Source organism: Eretmochelys imbricata, chromosome 3, assembly GCF_965152235.1.
Source record: "Eretmochelys imbricata isolate rEreImb1 chromosome 3, rEreImb1.hap1, whole genome shotgun sequence".
Lineage (NCBI taxonomy): Eukaryota > Metazoa > Chordata > Testudines > Cheloniidae > Eretmochelys > Eretmochelys imbricata.
Window position 1 is genome coordinate 180,780,629 of NC_135574.1, and position 22,374 is coordinate 180,803,002.

General features: G+C 42.7%; 1 protein-coding gene across 24 annotated transcripts in view; it reads left to right on the forward strand.

The window, feature by feature from the left end:
* Positions 1-22,374, forward strand: part of NRXN1 (neurexin 1) — a 1,233,750-nt gene that overhangs the window by 447,501 nt on the left and 763,875 nt on the right. For 9 of the 24 annotated variants that reach the window (XM_077811986.1, XM_077812000.1, XM_077811987.1 and 6 more), the window contains 3 exons: positions 1,043-1,344; positions 3,365-3,388; positions 4,337-4,498. In XM_077811986.1, coding sequence (XP_077668112.1) covers positions 1,043-1,344; positions 3,365-3,388; positions 4,337-4,498 — 488 coding nt within the window. Of the gene's footprint in view, positions 1-1,042; positions 1,345-3,364; positions 3,410-4,336; positions 4,499-22,374 lie in introns of those variants that run through there. The other 15 variants (XM_077811989.1, XM_077811996.1, XM_077811998.1 and 12 more) reach the window with 3 other exon arrangements.

Below are 22,374 nucleotides of genomic sequence, written 5' to 3' on the forward strand. Positions count from 1 at the left end.
ATGGCAAACAATGTTAAACCTTCTGAACCTGTTTTTCCACTGCATTGCAACTGGTGCAAAGTGGATTTAAAACGTTACCATATTAGACTTCTGCTCTCATTTAGACAATGAGGTGTTTTACACCTGCTTTGAACTAACTTTGAACATGTGTAAATGACTTTACAAGGGGAAAAGGAGTAGAGAATCATAGCCTGAAATTCTGTCTCTAATTAAATCCATGTCACAAGTCCCATTGATTTTAACAAGGCCAAGATCCCACCATAGTTTCTAGTAGAGTGAATGAATAGTACCTTAGAAGTGCATGATATTTTTTCTCTAAGATATTGTCTACACTGCGGAAATGCATTCTAGAAAACGTGTTCCCTAACATATCTTCACTAGCATGATGTTAAACACAATTTTGCCTTTAGTGTGAACAAGGACAGTCATGTTTAAAAGTTTGGTACCTGGTCGTGGGGAAGATCTTAGCATTTAAACAAGCAAATGTGTTTCTGAACATAGCTTGTCTCTTTGTATGCTAGGTGCTTGGTTGTGTTCAAAATTATTAGTCAAATGGCATTAACATAATCTAACCTGTTACTGTTTCCCCAGTATAGACATGGCCACTGTAAGTTCCTTCAGTAATACTTAGGGCTTGTCTGCAAAGAGACATTCAGAAAAGTTAAGGTGAATCCTCTTGGGAGGATTAAGTCAGAGTGAACTAAGGCCACTTCCCTCCTGAATGAAAGCATACACAAGAGGGTTTAATGTACTTTAATTTATGTGAATTGACTTCACAACTTTTGTTGATTCACTTTAGCTTTCTGGGGTGTCCCTGTATAGAGAAGACCTTAGAAAAGTAATTTAATTTGAATGAAATGCTTGATTGGTCTGTTTTCGTTGGCTTCTTAATGGATTTTAAGCATTGTAAACACACAGTACTCTGTGTGATATAATATTTATTGTTGATGACACTAAAGTTAATTACAAAAAAGGCTGCTTTTCATGAATTTTATTTTTTTATTTCCAGGGATTTTAAATCTTTTTTCCTTTTATTTGTCAGGAAAAGAAGAATATATTGCAACATTCAAGGGATCGGAATATTTCTGCTATGATTTGTCCCAGAATCCCATACAGAGCAGCAGTGATGAAATAACTCTGTCATTTAAAACTCTTCAGAGGAATGGACTAATGCTTCATACAGGAAAATCAGCTGATTATGTCAATCTTGCACTGAAAAATGGAGCTGTCTCGTTGGTCATTAATTTGGGCTCAGGGGCCTTTGAAGCACTGGTGGAACCTGTGAATGGGAAATTTAATGACAATGCCTGGCATGATGTGAAAGTAACCAGGAATCTGCGTCAGGTAACAGTACAATGGATACAAGAATAACTGACTGTTTCTGCTACAGCTAAATATGTGATGCTTTGAAATCTGAATAGCGTGACATTGGATGTTTAGTTGGCATTTAAAAATACCTTTTATTTACACACACAGGGATATTCCTGCCACACTTGAGCAGGGGCATATCTAGAAAGTAGTGGGGGCAAGAGGCTGCTTAAATGAGACAGTATTACAGTCAGATATTTCAAAAGACTTCAGGTATCATGCACATATTTTTCTTGTACAATTTTCTGCCCTTACAGTTTTTTATTAGTCACTATTACATGCTGATAATTGTCCACAGGGCATGTATTTCTATAGCTGAATCACAGCTCTTTAGTTTAAAGAAACTTTTAACCTATTCCCCCCCCCGCCCTCAAAAAAGTGGGCAGTAGATTCATTCTCAAAATAACCCTCATACATTTTTGGTGGCATTTTCTGTCTCATAGCCACGTCTAACTGAAGAAAAACAGCAACAACAACAACAAAACCTTGTAGGCTACAATTCATTAGTAAAATGCATGTCTATATTGGGGTCATTTTGTATTTTGGTAGTTAATCCTTGGGGGATAGAATGAAATTCCAAGTATGTGTATACACTATATAAACTTATTTAATACCACATATACAGTGTATGCACATATGTGGCATTAAAATGTTATGTATAGTAATGTTTTGGGGTTTGGGATGGGTATTCAATGATACTTTATTGGTACTAAAATGTGTAATTCTGTTAAATGCTATATATATATATATATATTTACTGCCCTACATGCTTATCTTAAATCAATATCCTTAACATATCTGTTGTTTCTCTAAACAGTTGCAGCTTGATGGGAATATCTTTGGTTTCCCTTAACCAAAACAGCCCTCTCTTGTGGCGCTGTTAACTAATCCATCTAACCTCTTTTTTTCCCTTTTCTAAAATTGTTTAGCTATTACTTTTCTGGTTTTGTTAATAGCAAGCTAGATAGGTCACAGTTAATTTGGAATTATAGTGCAAAAGAGTGAAATAACCAAATGGAATTTAAAAAAGTAACCCCTAAGATTTTACAATTATGTGTAATTTTGGGTTACACATGCATCAACACATTAAAGTGTTTATCTTTCTAAAACAGCATAGCTACAAGAATTGTATTTGCATACTATATAATCTATATTTAGTTTTAAATTATTGCTAACTACAACAAATGTGGAGAGTTCTTTGAAAGAGGCTGCAAGGGACCCACTTTCTAGATTTGCCTTTGCTCATGTCATCAGACAAACCTGTAAATTGGAAGATTAAAGTGGGGGAAAGGGGAGAGGCTTCCTTTCACTTGCCAAACAGAGACGTAAAATAGGTGCATGTTCAGAGAGGTAGTTGCAGAAATCCATTCTACTCATTCTATGTGTCAGGTTCTTTGCTTTGTTTCATTGCAGTAAACTGTGACCCTAAAGTCCATCAATATGACCGAAAGACGTTTTGGAGTTGAGAGGGAGTCCTTGGGTGCTGTTGAAACAACCAAATAAAAAAATAATAAAAATATTTAAAAATTGAGCAGTAGGGGTATACACTAATTTCTACTAATTTGCTGGGGAAACAGTTTGGGATTCAGGGCAAGCAGTGGTCAGCTGATGAGCTTTAGGCATTTTGATCCCTTTAGCCATTTTGAGTGTCTGTCAGCTGCATTCAATGGAAGGAAGATGAAGGGAACATTACCGTATGTCTGTTTAGATGAGAGCTGAAAAGTTCTGAAATATATTTGCAGGAAATACAACTGCTCTTACCTCTCTGGAGGCATACTTGTTAGTCTGCTTTTTTTCTTGTAAAATTTTTTTGCCCTTTTTCTATGTTACTAACATGCTTAATAACTAACATGTCATTCATGGAATGTTTCATTCTACTAACCGTTACCTGAACCAAATAATGTACTAACATGGTAGTGACCATCATATTTTTTAAGTAACAATCGTTATTCTGTTCACAGTTTTTAATTTCCTTTCTCCCCCCTTCTCCACAAAGCACTCAGGCATTGGACACGCTATGGTAAACAAACTACATTGTTCGGTAGATATCATTCTAATTGTTTCTTATTTTGGGTTTGCCGTGTGTTTTCTTTCTTTCTTTTAACTGTAGACATCATTAACAAAAAAGGAACTGCGGTTGGTACTCTTCTGCTTACTTTTAACTCCTTCTTTTCATCTGTTGTTGACCTCCTTATTTTTACCTGTTCCTGTCAAATTGTTTTTTAATTCACATGTAGGGGCATCTTTAACATTACGAACGTTTGCATCAAGCTGTGGTTAACTAACAAAGGATAAGGCTAAATTGTGGCTGGCCTGAGTGATTGCTGGCTCAGCCAGTTTCTAACCATTCATAATGCATGGCATGGAGACTTGGACTGGGAATGATGGAAATGCCACATTCATACATCTTTACTTCATCACAAGCAGTTTGGTTCTTTTTGTTCCTTATTTTCTTTCCTTTCTTTTCTTCTGATACTCTTTCCTGCATGTGCACATCAGAGTGTGCTGCTTACACAGATTGTTTTGCTGTTTTTCTTTTCTTTGGCATGGAATTAAGCTCTTGCATGGTTAATAACTGCTGTTATATAGTGCAAATAGTGATGGTGCTGAAAAAAGCTTGTGCCTTTTATGTTAACAAGGTGCACGTTTTTATTAGTCAATGACAGACTACTAAACTTACTAATATGTACACCAGCTAAACTAACTTAGGAAGCATTCTACTAACACCATTTTTGTGTCTGCTAAATAACTTTTGAGTTGCAATAGGGTATATGCTGACACTAGTTCAACAATCAGAAAACTCTTTAACTAGTTAGAGCTCCTAGGGGTAGTTGACTAGAATCCAAGACTAAACCTCAAACAGACATGAAAATGGGTTCCGCCTTATGTCTCAAAACCAGGCATATCCCAGGACTGCAGTATGTAGGTCTGAGTATAGCGTGTCCTTTCCCTGTGCTTTGTTATCTAGGTGACAATATCAGTGGACGGAATTCTGACTACTACGGGCTACACGCAAGAAGACTACACCATGCTGGGTTCTGATGACTTTTTCTATGTTGGTGGCAGTCCTAGCACAGCAGACCTACCCGGGTCACCAGTCAGTAACAACTTTATGGGCTGTCTCAAAGAGGTAAATATCATCAGCCATAAATCCATCACAAATGTCACATCATCATTTCTAGAGATGGGCAAAAATGAGAACCCCTGATCCAATCTCTTTGTACTTTGGCTGGGATTCCAATATTTGAACCTGTCCCTTCAATCATAATCAAAGATAAAAGTAACCTATTTTCATTTCTTGAGTGTATGTAAAACCTTCTGAATACAGCTGACCTTGTGAACAGTTCAATTCCTTCCATTGTATCTGGTTCCAAACCCTCATCTCAGCCTAATTTGGATCCAAACAATACTTTCTCTGTCTATCTCTAAAAATTTTATGATCTAGTTACTGTATTATTTAAAGCCTTGTGTTTTGAACATATCTTTGCATTAGTTTCTTTTAACGTTAAACACAATTGTAAAGATATTTCCTAACCTAACCTCACAAGCTGTGATTCTCTGATGTCCTTCGATATTGTGAAAGGGAGTGAGGAGGGGTCATAAATGCAAGCTTTTTATGGCAGATTGCAGCTAGTTGCTATTGATCTTGGTTTAAAGGAAGCTTGTTGTGTGAAGTGAAATGATTTACTGCATTGATACATTTCAGTGCAATACTGGAGGCTGCTAAGAGATGGTGCAATGGTATTCCAGGGTTATATTTTAGGAAGGACTCGAGGAGAGAGAGAATGTGACACAATGAAGTGCTCAGACTCTGGTATCTACAGGTTCTTTGTGGTATTCTAAATCAACTCTTTGTAGAGCCTAGAAACACTGGTTCAGAATCATGCTTGGTAAAATTCACTGCTCTTGAAAGAATTGTAATGGTCTGTCAAAGTGTGTCTAGGACCGTCATGTCACAAGTTATGTGACCTTCAAGTGTGAGTCAAACAAAAGTATTAAATATTGCACTTAAAAAATCTGGTAAGATCCATTATTTTCTCTACTTGACTTCATTTGGCCACTGTATTGCCTCTTGGCTATGGCAACAAACTGTATTGTAACATCAACAGCAGCTTGGGACTCAAATGACCTCTTGGGTTTTGGTAGGATAGGGAGCACAATGACAGCTTTGTAGAACCCAGTGGTTAAAAAGACAAAAGGGAGAGCACTCTCTGCACCAGCTGAGGAGGAGGGGGAGCTCTGGGGGAGATATACTTACCCAAGCCACGGAGAGGAGGGAGAGCTCCCTTCTGTTATGATCAGTGTAGTGACAGAGTTTTGCTCCAAACCACTTCCTCTTACTTTATCCCATAGTAAAATCTCAATAGCTCCACAAAACCTACATTGAAGATTCAATAAAAGTTGATTTTAAGACCTTAAGCTTTTTACCTATAAATGTTCTGAGTTTAGTTGAAGGAAGGCGCTATGGGAAACAGCTGGATGCCTGTGACAGACCCTACAGGAGGTGAGAGAGAAGCAAGGGGGAACACCTCTAGGCCCCTGCAGTCTGCGTGGGTCAGGGGAATAGCTTTGATGTGTTGTTTTGTAGTGGAAGAATAAAACGGTGTCCTGAAGGAAGAGCCTGAATAGACTTTGAGCATGGTGTTAATTCTTCCTGGCTGTGAGACAGGCCAGCAGCCTACTCCATCTCTCTCCTCATGACATGCTGCCAGAGTTGTGGTCAGTGGAGGCAGCTGAGTTTGAGCCCTGTTGCTGGTATAAGAGAGAGGGGGCAGCTCTCAAGGCATCTCCATTGGGGCCCACACCTTTGAAACTCTCTTCGTCCCTTGGTCCATAAGAGCTCAAATTTGTTAGGATTTAAAGTGTGCCCTGAGATATATCTTTTCTCCATCCTGAAAGCTCTATCCCTCCATTGGAAGAGAAAGGGGTCCTCTCAAAACAATAGTATGTGACAGTGTAATTATATATCATAATGTGTACACAGAAGGGGGCAAAATTAAGGTTGCACTGGTAACCTTAAATGTGGCATTTCCTAATTTTTGAGTGCTTGACTTTGCAACTTTAATGTTCTCTGTTAATGAAGTTTTTTTGTAAGTAACTTCTTAAGCTTAAAGGCAAACTTAAAAAGCAAAACCCCTGTCATGTGGAACCATATTGACCCCCACGTAGATCATCAGCAGGACTACTGGAACCTTTAGGTCTAAGCATAGACCTCAACCCTTTAAGCACAAGAATAGGTTTTTACCCTTTGCTCCTAGCCTTCACCAGTCTGCTCCTGGCCTTCTTCTCTTTCTCACCTCTTTGCATTCTAGTCAGGTGGTTTCTTCCTCCTCTTTCCTCCTGCCTAGCTGTCAGCAAGGGAAAATCACAAGGGAGATAGTCTTCCTGGTCTCAGTTACAATGCCCGCAAATCAGAGTGGTCCCAGTCAGCCGGGAGGAACATTTACAGGGACAGTCCTGCAGACCTCATCTAAAGTTTGCTCAGCATGGTCTATGGGGAGAAGCATACTCAGTGCAGTGTTTGAGGATGGAGTATGCTCAGTGCAGACGGAATGTAAGGAGAATTTAACTACTAAACTCCAACAAGCTTCTATGGAGCATGTGCACTTGGCAATTCCCTGAGACTTCTAACTTGAACAAATTTGGGCAGATATTCAGAGGGACAGCAAAAAGCACCTTTCCAACACTAGAGAGATCCCTTTGCCAAACTGCCAGACCGTGCTCCAAAGCAAAGGACTCTATAGACCCTCTGAAAGAAACAGATATGATTATAACATACAGATATATTTTGCTAATGTTAAATATATTATTCCCTACCCTCATTCTTGGAAATAGTAACATAACTGTTACTGATGCGACCCTTCACACTTCTCCCCGCTCCAAAACACTTGTGTACACAAAAAATACACCACACAGAGCATGAGACAAAAACCTGGTTTGGAAAATTTTTGCCCAAATGGTTAAAGTTTGGCAAAGTTATAAGCAATGGAAAATAGGGTCTTACAATGGAAAGTCATAGGCAATCTTAACTATAGCTATCATATCCAGCTACCCTGTTAGTTCACAAGATATCTGCCAGTAAAACAGTCACTGATCCCTCAGATTAGCACAGCTGTTAGGTCTTTGATCCAAGACTTAGTGTCACAAGTCCCAGATCTCTGACCAGTGCAATTTTCAATCTCTACATTTAGAAACAATATTGGAGAGTCATTGAAAGTTAACATCATCAGGAATGGCTTATACTACCACAGAGTCAAACATTCAAGCAATTTCAGTACTGCTTCAAATTTGCTAGTTTTCTGTTGTTCATTGTGCAAAGTCTTCCCATAGTTGAAATTAAACTGTTTTTTAAAATTCGTTACTGCAGTAACCACAGATGAGTATTTTAAAGGAGATATTATGGAGCAGATTCAAAGTATATCTGTTTTCTCCAGCTACTTTATTGATTTATACTTCAGCTTTGTACAGTCTCCACACTAAGGGACAGACATCCAAAACTCTGGGCACCATCAATATATTTTTGAAAATACAACATAGAAGATACAAAGTAAAAATTAACCTTATGTACACAATGTCATCACCGGTCATGTGACCAACATGTCTTAAAGCCACTGCTGGACTTTCTCATTAGTCAAGTGCCACGCTCAACTGCTTCTGTGCTCTGTCATTTCCTTCTCAAAAAGATGGGCTTCACAGCATGCCTAGAAGGTCGACAGCTCTGGCCTATTTCAGATCTTTAAGGGCAGAACATTACAAAGGAAAGTGATCATTAGGGAGAATGCTCTGCCTGTAGTCCCCTTTTTATAACAAGTTAAAACAAGGTATCGAGTTCAGAGAAGTCTGCTGATCACAGTTGTGGTAGCTTGGCACAAGGAGAGACTCCATCCTTCAGGTCAGAAGATCTCAAGCTCTCTTGGACATTTATAGATTAAAACCAACATGCAACCTGTGGATATCATAGAGCACTGGTAATGAATGCTGCCCGTTCATAGACACCACTTAGCGAGTGGGCTGCAGCATATTCCTCCCACTTAAGTGCCTGGTGTAGTTATAGCCCCACGTAGAGCACATTAACATATACCATTCCTGAGGTGATGAAAGTATGGAGCACAGTCACAATCCCCTTGCAGATGGTAAAAAGCTATATTTGTAATTGCTGTCATGTAATCAAGTCATAGTAGAAAACAATCCAACATAACCCTCAGATATTAAAGAGGACTGTCTAGATTGAGTGAAATGGAGACATAAAGCTGGATGTTATCCACAAGTGGCAAGCAACAGAAGCCCATGCCTTCTCACTGAGCTTCCCAGCTGCCCTATATACATGTCAACTGGAGGGAAGACAAGATAGAATCTTCTGGAATTAAAGACAACACTAAGACTAAGGGCCCTTAGAAAGAAGGAGTAATCGCCACACCCTGCCCTGTGGAAAGGGTCAACAAGGAAAGATCAAAGCCACCTAAGAGCTGCACCATCAACTCCCATTGCTGACTGTAAGAGAGTCAGCAAAACCGAATTGACAGTAGTATCAAACACTGCTGAAAGAATAGACAATTTCAATATGGAATTTGGTTTTCATTGCAGGGTTATGATACCAGCGCTGTTTCTGTGCCAACCCCAAATCTGTAGCCAGACTGAAAATGGTCAAAGAAATCTGAGGCATTTAGGTGATACTCAGAAAATTGTCTCACCACAACTTTCTCTATCAAAAATGGAAGATTAAATACTGGCCAGTAATTAGTCATTGCCAGCATGGGGGTGGGGGGGATTGTTTTGTTTTTTTACTCAAAGGCTACAAGATAGCATCCCTAAGAGAACCAATACCTTGCTTTCCTGAAGAGAGGTACTGACAAGCTCACCCTGTAATGGACTCAATACTTTCCCACAGGCTTTCACCAGCCAGGAGAGACACAGGTTCACAAAATAGGTTTTGGGACAAGGTCCTCCCAATACCTCCATACTTCAATGAGCAGTAGTGGCCTAAACTCAGCCAGAAAAGACCTAGCCTTTGTCTACTTCTGTAACCATGAAAGCAAACACCTCAGTCTAAATACACATAATTTTATGGTAAAATAATCAAAGTTTTTCTCACTGAGTGGGGCACAAATAAGCCTGAGTGGAGTCAGATTGGGTTGATCAAGCACTCAGAACAAATGCTCTTACTGAGCTGTTGCAGATGCCACGATAGGGCAAAGAATATCATGTTTGCCTGCTGTACAGCTCAAGCGTGTGGGATTAAAAATTATTTGAACCAGCTGATCATATTCAGCACCAGAGTTCTGCCCCTGCCCCTGTAGGCATCTTCCCTCACATTTCATCTTTTGCAAGTCATCTGTATACCAAGGTGTACTGTGATGATGAAGCCAACAAAAAGGTCAGTTAGAGGTTACCTTTGTCAAGGGTAGAAGACAAAATATTATTGTAAAATCCTACCAGATCATCAACATAGTGGTGTGTTGGAGGATCAGTCATATTCTTCCAGGTCTCCTGGAAATGCTGTGGATCCATTAGCCGACAAGATGAATCATCAAAACAGGTCCTCATCTGACAGGCTATGTGTGCCACAACCTAAAAACATAGGATGTAACAATCAATACATGACACGGGATGGGGTGAAGAGACAGAGTAACAAAAATAACAGCATATGCACATTTCTTAGCCAATAAAAAGCAGTAATTGCATCTCATCGTCTGCCTACCTATTAATATGTTGCAGTTTATACTATGCATTATGAAGGAGGGTCTTGAAGGAGGATTCATAAATTTTAGGCCAGAAGAGATTATTACATCGTCTAATCTGACCTCCTGTATTACAGGCCATAGCAGTTCAGCCTTTTAACCCTGTATTAAGTCCAGAAACTCAAGATAATATTACGGCTTTACAGATTTTGACTGGGAGCTCTTCAGATTTGTAAGAAGAGACATGGGAGAAAGCATGAGAGTCCTTGTCAGCGTAGCAGGCAATCAAAGCTGGTTCTTTTGTGCAATGCAGGTTGTGAAGGTCTTTGGAAGTAAATGCAACAAATTTGTATTTGCAGAGGAAGATGGGGAGCCAGCTGAGGGACTTAGAGAAAAATGACATATACTGATGAGACAGGAAGATAATTTTAACAGCAGCAGGGTTCCATTTTTGGCAAACAATTTTGTTAGTATTAATAACTGTATGGTTTTGTACATGCAGTTTAGGCACCTAAGCATCTAATTTTGAAGCATAGTCAGATAATTGGATATGTAAATAATTTAAATTGTTGCTGTATTTATTTTCACTTGCCAATTGTGTGCATAAAAATGCAGTTAATGAAGTTTCAAAATGTGGCCCTATATGTTAACATTTAAAAACCAAGTCCTTTGAGTTTGGCCAAGATTCACTTTGTGCAGGATTTGAGGGAGGGGGGAAAAGGTGGCAAAAAGCCACACTTACCCATCCCACCCACTTTCCTGTGTCTGTCTGGGCCCTGCTGTAAATCAGAGCAGCCTCAGATTAGCTCTAATTTATTTTGAGTTGCAGTGGCCCACAAGGGACAATTGCAGGAACTGGGGATTAGCTAAAGTGTCTCAGTGCTCTCAACATGTCCCCTGTTGTATTAATTTAGGTGGGATATAGGGGCCTAGTGATGGGGCGTGTGCCCCAAACTGGCCCATAAGGGGTTAACAGAGCCCTAGGGAAGCTGGGCAGGAGGCAGCCAATTAGAGAGGGGCTGTGAGGAGCAGCCAGTCAGGGCTGAGTTGGCTCACATAAGAAAAGCTGCAGAGCAGAGCAGCTTCAGTCACTCTCTGGAGCTGGAGAAGGGAGGAGGACTGCCTTGCAGGCAGAAGGTAGCAGCTACCCTAGACAGAGCAGTGCTGCAGGCAGAGACCTGGGGAGCTAAAGGCAGTTCCTGGAGGGCTGCAAGGATTTGCAGGCTGAGGCCCTGAGGCAAGGGCAAAGAGGGTGCTGGAGCATGGGGAAATGGCCATGGGAAACCTACTGAAGAGTGGGAGGGAGCGGTGCAAGCAGTGACCTTCTATAGTGTCCCTGGACCGGGACCTGGGGTAGTGGGCGGACCAGGTTCCCCCGCCTCTTTCCTCATCATTAAGGAAGCAGCCAGAAAACTGGCTGTAGTTGCCACTGAAGGAAGTGACTGGACAGTGGACTACAGTTCCCCTGGAAGGGGGGGAGAACCGAGTGTGACACAGCTAGAGGTCTGTGTCCTGAAGAGGATGCTTCAGTCCTTGGGGCAACATGGGTCCAGGAGCAGAGATGACAGCAGCTGAGACGCCACCAGAAGAGGGAACAGAGCTAATTCCCAACACAGCCAGTAGGAGGTGCCATGCTGGTGAGTCCCACCCCATCACATATGGTAGAGAATGTGGGCACACGGTCATCCTGATATAAGGGGAGGATATGGGATGATGCAGACTACTGCCTGTTTCAGAGATTTGAGGAATTGAGGGACATGGAACATGGAGACAATGGATTCAGGGTATAAAGAGGCCTTCTTTTTGGAGGATTCTGGTGCCTTCCCACACTGGACTCCAGGGTCGGTGCCCCTGTGGAAAGGTGCATTGCTGCTAAAGGTACTCAAAACCCAACAGAGTCAATGGGAGGCACAAGAGTACATGCAGGCCTATGTGACCTGGCTAGCAGAGCAGCAGCTGTACCAATTCAAGTCGCTGCGAGAGGGAGTCGATAGAAATCACAGGGAGTGAGAGGGGAAGCCAGGTACCAGGACCAGGAGGATGTTATGCCTGTGGGTGACAAGGGCACTGGAAAGCAGAGTGTCCCTATCGGGAGGGGTGACAGAGACCTCACCCAGAGAATGGAAAGAAAATAGAGCCCAGGAAAACACCCACCTGTGAGGAGAACAGGGAGGGGATGGGCATGTTGGGCCTGTGAGCAACAGGGGCACCGATGGAGGGAGTGCCCAGACCTGAGCTGTAAGTTCAAGGCTAGCCCCAGGAAAGGAGCTGAGCAAGGGAAGGACCATATGAGGCCCTTATACAAAAGGGAGGCAAAGAGTTGGCTGTCGGTGCCATGAGGAGGGCCATATAAGAAGATACTACCCCGCCCAGGAGAAGGCGGGGTAGCAAAGGGATGCCTGGGAACCAGGCTAGATCAGAGACTCTCAAGAGGGATGTGGCAATGATGACTGTGGAACTCGCAGAGAGCTATCTCCCACATCCAGCAGGGGGAGGTAGGGAAGTGGCTTTTTTTGCCTTTGTCTTCACAGACAAGGTCAGCTCCCACCCAGTATGGGGAGGAGGTGAGCAGCCCTCAGTGGTGAAAAAACAGGTTATGGACTATTTAGAAAAGCTGGTCATACACAAGTCCTTGGGTTCAGATCTAATGCATCCAAGGGTGCTGATGGCTGATGTGATTGCAGAGCCATTGTCCATTATCTTTGAAAACTCGTGGCGATCAGGGAGGTCCCAGATTATTGGAAAAAGGCAAATATAGTGCCCATCTTTTAAAAAAAGGAAGAAGGAGAACCCAGGAAACTACAGACTGGTCAGCCTCACCTCAGTCCCTGGAAAAATCATGGAGCAGGTCCTCCAGGAAACCATTTTGAAGCACTTGGAGGAGAGAAAGGTGGTCAGGAACAGTCAGCATGGATTCACCAAGGGAAAGTCATGCCTGACCGACCTGATTGCCTTCTGTGAGATAACTGGCTCTGTGGATATGGGGAAAGCAGTGGATGTGAAATATCTTGACTTTAACAAAGCTTTTGTTATGGTCTCCCACAGTATTCTTGCCAGCAAGTTAAAGAAGTATGGATTGGATGAATGGACTATAAGATGGATAGAAAGCTGGTTAGATTGTCGGGCTCAATGGTAGTGATCAATGACTCAGTGTCTAGTTGGCAGCCGGTATCAAGTGGAGTTTCCCAGGGATCGGCCCTGGAGCCGGTTTTGTTCAACATCTTTCTTAATGATCTGGAGGATGGGATAGATTGCACCCTCAGGAAGTTCGTGGATGACACTAAGCTGGGGGGAGAGATAGAGATGCTGGAGGGTAGGGATAGGGTCCAAAGTGACCTAGACAAATTGGAGGATTGGGCCAAAGGAAATCTGATTAGGTTCAACAAGGACAAGTGCAAAGTCCTGCACTTAGGATGGAAGAATCCCATGCACCTCTACAGGCTGGGGACCGATTAGCTAAATGGAAGTTCTGCAGAAAAGGACCTGGGGATTATAGTGGACGAGAAGCTGGATATGAGTCAATAGTTGCCCTTGTCGCCAAGAAGGCCAATGGCATATTGGGCTGCATTAGTAGGAGCATTGCCAGCAGATTGAGGGAAGTGATTATTCCCTTCTATTCGGCACTGGTGAGGCCATACCTGGAGTATTACGTCCAATTTTGGTCCACCCACTACAGAAGGGATGTGGACAAATTGGAGAGAGGCCAGCGGAGGGCAACAAAAATGATTAGGGGGATGGGGTACATGACTTATGAGGAGAGGTTGAGGGAACCGAGCTTGTTTATTCTGCAGAAAAGAAGAGGTGAGGTGGGATTTGATAGCAGCCTTCAACCCCTGAAGAGGGGTTCCAAAGAGGATGGAGCTTGGCTGGTCTCAGTGGTGGCTTATGAGCAAACAAGGAGCAATGGTCTCAAGTTGCAGTGGAGGAGGTCTAGGTTGGATATTAGGAAACACTATTTTACTAAGAGGGTGGTGAAGCACTGGAATGGGTTACCTAGGGAGGTGGTGAAATCTCCATCCTTAGAGGTTTTAAAGGCCTGGCTTGACAAAGCCCTGGCTGGGATGATTTAGTTGGGGTTGGTCCTGCTTTGAGCAGGGGGTTGGACTAGATGACCTCCTGAGGTCTCTTCCAACCCTAATCTTCTATGATTCTATGATAAGATGACTGGGATGAAGAGGACCCAGACAGATAAGGGAACCCACACTGGAGCAGGACAGGCTGCAGTAGGGACCCAGACCCTGAAGGAGGGAGGCAGATTGCACCTCCTAGCAGAGAACCTGAGGCACAGCTGCGTGAGAAGCAGGGACGATTATACACCCCCTGGGGTAGTCAGTCTTAAGGGGGAGGGTGTGTGATGGGGCATGTGCCACAATCTGGCCCATAACGGGTTAATAGAGCCCTAGGGAAGCTGCATAGGAGGCAGCCAATTAGAGAGGGGCTGCGAGGAGCAAGCCAGTCAGGGCTGGGCTGGCCCATATAAGAAGAGCTGCAGAGCAGCTTCAGTCACTCCCTGGAGCTTGAGGAATGAGAAGGGCCAGCTGCCTTGCAAGGTGAGGGTAGCAAACACCCTGGACAGAACAGTACTGCAGGGAGAGAGCTGGGGAACTAAAGGCCGCTCCTGGCGGGCTGCAAGGATCGGCAGGCTGAGGCTCTGAGGCAAGGGCAAAGAGGGTGCTGGGATCACAGGGAAGTGGCCTAGGAAAACCTACTAAAGAGTCGGAGTGGGAGCTGTAAGCAGCGACCTTCTACAGGGTCCCTGGGCCAGGACCCAGATTAGTGACTGGGTTCCCCCAACCCCTTCCTCGCCACTGAGGAAGTAGCCAGACAACTGGCTGTGGTTGCTGCCGAATGAAGTGGCTGGACAGTGGAGTGCAGTTCATCTGGAAGGGGGAAGAACCAAGTGTGAGACTGCTGGAGGGCTGTGTCCTTGGGGTGACATGTATCCAGGAGCAGAGGTGACAGCAGGCGAGATACCACCAGAAGAGGGCACAGAGCTAATTCCCAAGACAGCCAGTAGGAGGTGCCACGGTGGTGAGTCCCACCCCATCACAAGCCCAGAGAGTCAAAGGTGTTAACAAGACCTTGTCACTGTCCAACATTAAACAGGGGGTTGGTATACAGAGATCTTAGCCTGCTTAGTACCATGAGAATTATGTCATTAAAACCTTTTCCACATTTTATTCAAGATACTGAAAAGGGAAAATAGTTCAAACATTTGAACTGTAAGCTATGTTAACAGGCTTTCATTTTAACAACACCCCTTGTTCCCTTCCCCTTCAGCTGGAGAGTTTTTAGAAGGAAACCTGACCCCCTCCCATTGGACAGTCTCTTAGATAGTATTAAAGATGGTAATAACTGTCCTTTTTGGGAAAAGAGAAGAAGTTAGCTGAGATGGGTGGAGCTGCTGTTATTGCTGCTATTACAGTTTGATCCCATTTCCTAGAAGACAAAATAACACACACACATACAAAGAAAGGGAAAAGAACAGCAAAAACAGAAAATGTAGCTTCTCTCTCTGACATTGACTTTTGTTTGCAAACTCACTGCTGGAGAAACACAAGCACAACACAGTCTTATCAGTCACTCTGAGAACTGGCAAACTTGCACCAGCATTGGGCTGTTCAGGGCATTGCTTTTAGTTTCCTCTTCCTGGTCACAGGCTTTCGGAAGTATTGCAAAATATGCAGGCTTGGCTGGTTAAGCCAGACTTTTTTTGAAAAGGAAAAAGGAGAGTGACAGAAAGAGAAGAAATAAGATGAGGAAGGAAAAAGACATGGTAGGGGAAGAGAGACAAAGTGTCACAACCCAGGTGGTGTTTGGGGATCAGCTAGTAGAGGCAGTAATATCATCTCTTTGGCCCGCTCTGGTCAGAACATCTCAGGTTTAGGATGAAGAAGGTCCAGGTCCCAGAAGGGTAGGGTGGCAGCCATGATGGTGAAGCTTGCTCCAATAGCCAGTTTTTCTCCCCAAATCTCTTTCTTTCTTTAAGGATCTGCAAAGGAAGTGATGGACAGAATAGTTAGGCCTAATATCTGGCACACCAATTTTGGTTCACTGATTTCTGGTTCAACACTTCTCTTGTTTACAAGACATAATCTTAACTTAGTCCTTGAATTATCTCAGTAGGCCTTTTTGTTTGTACTAATTCAATCTTTGTCTTCCCTTTTCAACTTTATTATTATAGGTTAGTGTGATCACACTTTATGAACCTTCACTCACTTTTTAGCATTGAGCTTAGGGTAAATGTATAGGCCCAATTATCATAGCCCTTCTGTGCAGCAAGGGATGGGATATGATCAGCTACACCAACACAACCCTTAAGGATTCCTCCTATAGTTATGGAACAAGTTAGCTTTGTGCTTCCAGATCAGAAAAAGTAGATTAATGGAGACCAGGATTGGGCCATAAATATTTAAGGGTAAAATATGGTCTGCTTATTTTACTTGTTTTCTCCTTCTTGCCTCTACTTAGATATACATATGCATATATAGGGATACATATATAGTACATGCACCGCCAAAAGACAAACATGCGTACAGAGGGTAAAAAAGGACTTGTTTCTGCCTGTGTAAACTACCTCTTTTCACCACTGCTGCTTAATGCTATAAGCTAATAGCATAGGCCAAATACTTTCACTCTGCTTACATATTATATGTTTGGCTTTCTTCTTTCCTGCCACATTGGCAAGGGAAGAGACTTAGACTCAGGTTTCAATTTACCAGAGTTAATTAGGTCACATTTTCAAAATTGACGGAAAGTCAACGTGTCTGAGGCTCTTTTTGGTGGGGCTTAGGTTCCTAAAGATGCAGATAGGAGCTGAGTATGGTTTTCAAAAGTGCCAACACAGGTTAGCCTAATCTGCCTAGGTTCTTTTGAAAATCCCATTAGGTGTCTAAATATCATTGAAAATCTGACTCTAAGGCCTGGTCTACACGGGGGGGCACGGGGGGGAGGAATCAGTCTAAGTTACGCAACTTCAGCTACGTGAATGAGTCAACTGCTGCCATTCCCCTGTTGACTCTGCCTTGCAGCCCACCTCTCGAGAGTGCTAGAATAGACACGATAAATCAACCCCCGCTGGATCGATCGCTGCCCGCTGATCTGGCAGGTAGTATAGACATACCCTTAGGATGCTAAGTTGCAATGAAGGAGGGCCTAAGACACATTGGCTTTTAGTCACTTTTGAAAATCTGACTCAGGCTCCTAAGTAACTTTGGCGCTTTGGGAAATTTTACCCTCAATCTCCTAAGAAATCAAACAATAAAACTATTTCATTTCTCTTTTGAAAGCTGTTTGTTTGTGCTTTCCAATATCTATACAATTGCCCTCAGCTTTCAAACCTAAACAATAACAAAGTGGTAAGGATTTTCAATTCAGCTACCTTAATTCAGAGATGATTACTGAATGACAGCAATTGGCAATGATATCCAACAAATGTGGGTAGGAGAAGGGAGTCTCAGATTTTTTTTTTCTTAAAAAGGGGACTTATTTGTGCTAAATGCTCTTTGTGTAGCTGCGTTCTCAGCTATACTTAGTGGAACTGCATGAGGTTTACACCTGTACAATGACCTCATATTTCATCTTTCTTTTGAAATACACAAATTCTTAGCATGATTGCACATTTCCATGCTGTTTCAGGTGTGTGCATGCCCAGTGCTCCAGGGTCTGAGATTTTTCTCTTATCTTTACCCTTCAGGGCAGTGCAAGTGCCCTCTGCTGCCTCATGCTACAGCATGATTTTATAAAGGGCTGAGCTGACCAAACCCCCTCACTTCTTTCTTACCACCTGTGATTGGTAGTCGGCACGTATCAACTTGCTACTGCACGTTCTTTTTGTCTTTACAGAGAAATTTGCTTTGTTTATTGTAAGTAGTTGGTGGCATTCATTTGATTGGTTCTGATCATTGGTACCAGTTTCCTTCTCCAGTGCTGAGAGAGAAGCACAAGAGGGCAGATTCATCAAAGGAGCCTAGACTTAACTCTGCTAGGTGATCCCTAGTATCATCCACCAGCTCTGGAGGACAGGGAAGGGCATGCTCTGTGAAAAGATGCTTCCCTGGTACCAACCAAATCTTATCAGGGTCATCAGTTGTGGCACTGGTGCCTCGGTCATTGAGACTGACCCCAACTAAAGTACAGTTTACTTCCATGCAACAACAGCACCAGGAAAATCTCATGGTATGGACAATGCTGGGGGCCTATGCAGCACACAAGACTTGTTCTACCTCTCTGTGCTGAGCTCCCTGATGGTACAGGAGTTAAGCCGACCAGTACCGAAGGATCCTCAGGCCCCAGCTGTGTGCTTACCTTGCAGCAAGGATTAGCCCTTGCTACTGTGGGGGGCTAGATCTTTGAAACTTTTGGTACTTTCACAACCTGTGCAGTCCAGGGGTAAACCCAGCATGATATCGTTGGTACTAATCTCTCTGGAGCAATGGCCTAGGACCTTGGGGGTGTCTGTCAGGTGACAGAGGGACCTCCTCAGAGTCTGAGGTAGGCTCTTGTGCCCTTTGCTCTCAGAATAGAAGGCAGCACTCCCCTTCCCCTTCATCAAGTGAGTTCCAGTACGGGTATCCACCTGAAATCAAGAAACAACCTAGAGACAGGGACCTTTGGAGCAGTCATCACTGGGGCCCTATGCTGTACTCATGACCCTACTGGAACCAGTGGGGGGCATGCCTCCCACTTCCAGGTCCACCCAAGTTCTTCAAACTTTCAGACTTCCTAGCAGACAACATTCTAGCACACGGGAGGAGGTCCAGGAGGTTATTGTAATTCTGAGCAAGACCCTGAAGTCCTGTAGGTTTTAAAATTCCCAACCATTATGCTGCAGGAGGATCAGCCTCAGCCTCCTTTGCATTCTTTCTGTTCATTGCCTGATGAGATTGTAGGTTCCAGAGGATTCCTCATCTGTCCAAGATGACTTCAGGGGTATCAAGACCTTTTAAAGAGAGTTGCCACCCCTCGATATTCCTGTTGAGGTGGTCCAGGAGAGTTATTACAGTCTGGTAGACATTCTGGGTTTGGCAGGGGCTTCTAGAGTGGCTCTGCTATCAATGATGTCCTAGTAGAACCAGCAAAATCCTTGCAGCAAATGCCTTCCACTCTGCCTCCCATAGCTAAGAGAAATAAGATCAGGTTCCGTGTCCCTTGTCAAGGACATTTTTATACCCATCCTTTGCCAGGCTCCTTAATAGTCTCAGCAATGCATCAGAGTGCCTCAAACTCAACCTGATTATGGACAATATGCTGAAGTTCTTAGACAAGTTGCCAGAGGATGCTAGGCAGGAATTCCAGAAACTGTTGGACAAGAGCAAGTTGGTGGCTCGCACCTCTCTGCAAGCATGTTTGGGTGGCATGAATTCAGCAAACAGAAGGATGGCATCTGCAGTATCTATGTGCTGATATTTGTAGCTTCAATCCTCAGGTCTACTACAGGAGCTCAAGCAAATGATCCAGGATGTCCCCTGCAAAGGTCTTACAGTCTTCTCACAGAAGATGAACCTTTGAGACTGTTGCAGTTGTTGGGAATTTATACACCTTTCCTTAAAAGAAAGCCATTTCACACTCAAACTTTACAGAGATACGTGCCTTTCTCACTTAGGCAGCCTGACCAATATAGACCAAGAAGACCAAGTTTTCTTCATTGAGTTCTTCGAGATGGGAGATCCCAAACGCTTTGACTATTGTGGAGGATAGAATATCAGTGTGACGGGTTCACTCACAGAGCCCCCCTTGGGATTGTCACCTGATGTGCTGAAATTACCTCTGAGCCTGTTTTCCCGATGGCTTGGGACTCCTGAACCCACCTTGATGAGCCAGACATGCTAGTCTGCTGCAACACAGACCAAGGTCTTGTCCATGCCCCCAAAGCTGCACACTTTAACCAAAAACTGCTCAGCAAGTACTCCTGTCTCCAGCACCCAGCTCCCAATGGGATCCAAATCCCAAATAAATCTGTTTTACTCTGTATAAAGCTTATTCAGAATAAACTCATAAATTGTCCACCCTCTATAACACTGATAGAGATATGCACACCTGTTTGCTCCCTCAGGTATTAATCACTTACTCTGGGTTAATTAATAAACAAAAGTGATTTTATTGAGTATAAATAGTAGGATTTAAGTGGTTTCAAGTACTAACAGACAGAACAAAGTAAGTTACAAAGCAAAATAAAAGAAAACATGCAAGTCTAAGCCTAATACATTTAAGAAACTGAATACAGGTAAATCTCACCCTCAGATGTTCCAATAAGCTTCTTTCGGAGACTAGACTCCTTAGTCTGGGCCCAATCCTTTCCCCTGGTGCAGTTCTTGTTAGTTCCAGCTCATGTGGTAACTAGGGGTTTTCTCATGACTGCTGCCCCCTTTGTTCTGTTCCACCCCCTTTTATAGATTTGACACAAGGCGGGAATCCTTTGTCTCTCTCTGGGTTCCCACCCTTTGTTCTAAATGGAAAAGCACCAGTAGATGCTTAAGATGGCTTCCAGTATCATGTGACATGTTCACATGATCTGTGAGACTTCATTACCCACTGGCTGGCACACATGTATATAGGAAGGCTTAGAAGTAAACAGAGCCATTTACCACCAATTGTCCTAGTTAATGGGATCCATCAAGATTCCAAGCCACTATTAATGGCCCACACTTTGCATAGTTAAATAGGACTTCAGAGAAGTACTTCATATTTCTAGATTCAGATACAAGAATGATACATTCATACAAATAGGATGAACACACTCAGTATATTATAAGCTTTGTAATGATACCTTACAAGAGACCTTTTACATGAAGCATATTCCAGTTATATTATATTTACACTCAGAAGCATATTTCCATAAACATATGGAGTGCAACATCACAATCAGATCATGACATACAATTTTCTCCCTCCCCTTATATGCTTGGTTCCATATTACCACTGTCCTATGTACTGTGGACCAAGATTATACCATGCAGTTTATTTCCATTCCCCATCCCAACCTCCTTCCCTATTACTCTCCAGGGATCACTCTCACTAGGATGCAAAAGGAAAAGGAGTACTTGTGGCACCTTAGAGACTAACAAATGTATTTGAGCATAAGCTTTTGTGAGCTACAGCTCACTTCATCGGATGCATGCAGTGGAAAATACAGTGGGGAGATTTTATATACACAGAGAACATGAAACAATGGGTGTTACCATACACAATGTAACCAGAGTGATCAGGTAAGGTGAACTATTACCAGCAGGAGAGTGGCAGGGGTGGGGGTGGGGTGGGGAACCTTTTGTAGTGATAATCAAGGTGGGCCATTTCCAGCAGTTGACAAGAACGTGTGGGGGGGGGGAATAAACATGGGGAAATAGTTTTACTTTGTGTAATGACACATCCACTCCCAGTCTTTATTCAAGCCTAATTTAATGGTGTCCAGTTTGCAAATTAATTCCAATTCACCACTCTCTCACTGGAGTCTGTTTCTGAAGTTTTTTTTGTTGAAGAATTGCCATTTTTAGGTCTGTAATCGAATGACCAAAGAGATTGAAGTTTTCTCCGACTGGTTTTTGAATGTTATAATTCTAAGCTTTGTAATGATACCTTACAAGAGACCTTTTACATGAAGCATATTCCAGTTACATTATATTTACACTCAGAAGCATATTTCCATAAACATATGGAGTGCAACGTCACAATCAGATCATGACATACAATTTTCTCCCTCCCCTTATGTAAAAGACATTTACAAAAGCCTTCATTCAGAATGTGCCCAGATCTTTCTGAGCAGAAAACAATGAGTATCTCAGAATGGGTAGAAAGAATTTGGAACAAAAATGTGAACTAAGGGATATCGTAATGTTATCAGGTTTTCATTAGGTTCTGTTAAACTTTGGGAATGGAGAGTTGTTTTTACTTTGACACTTTTCCTCCCAAATCAAACCAAGATACTTCATCTCTCTATGTGCCTGGTCTCCATGATAAGTTTCAAGCTCTATCCCTGTTGTAAAAAATCCCGACACTTTTTAAATGGGGAATTCCCTCCACCCTCATCCAAAAATGAACAGTCTTTTCAGCCAAACTACACCTTCAAGTAGACAATACACGTTTTCACTCTCAGAACACAGTGCTATGTGAAACAGGTATTTTATTAAACTTGTGCCATAATAAATAAACACATCTTGAAAGTCTTTCAGGAGCACCAAACTCTTCAGTGACCACACTCTGCTCCCCAATGCTTTGTGACATTGGCCTCTTTAGCATAGTTCCTAACCTTATAGGAATTGGACACAAAGAATTATAGCCTTAACATTCCTGCCATATGAACAAACATGCACACACAAAAAGTTACATTTAC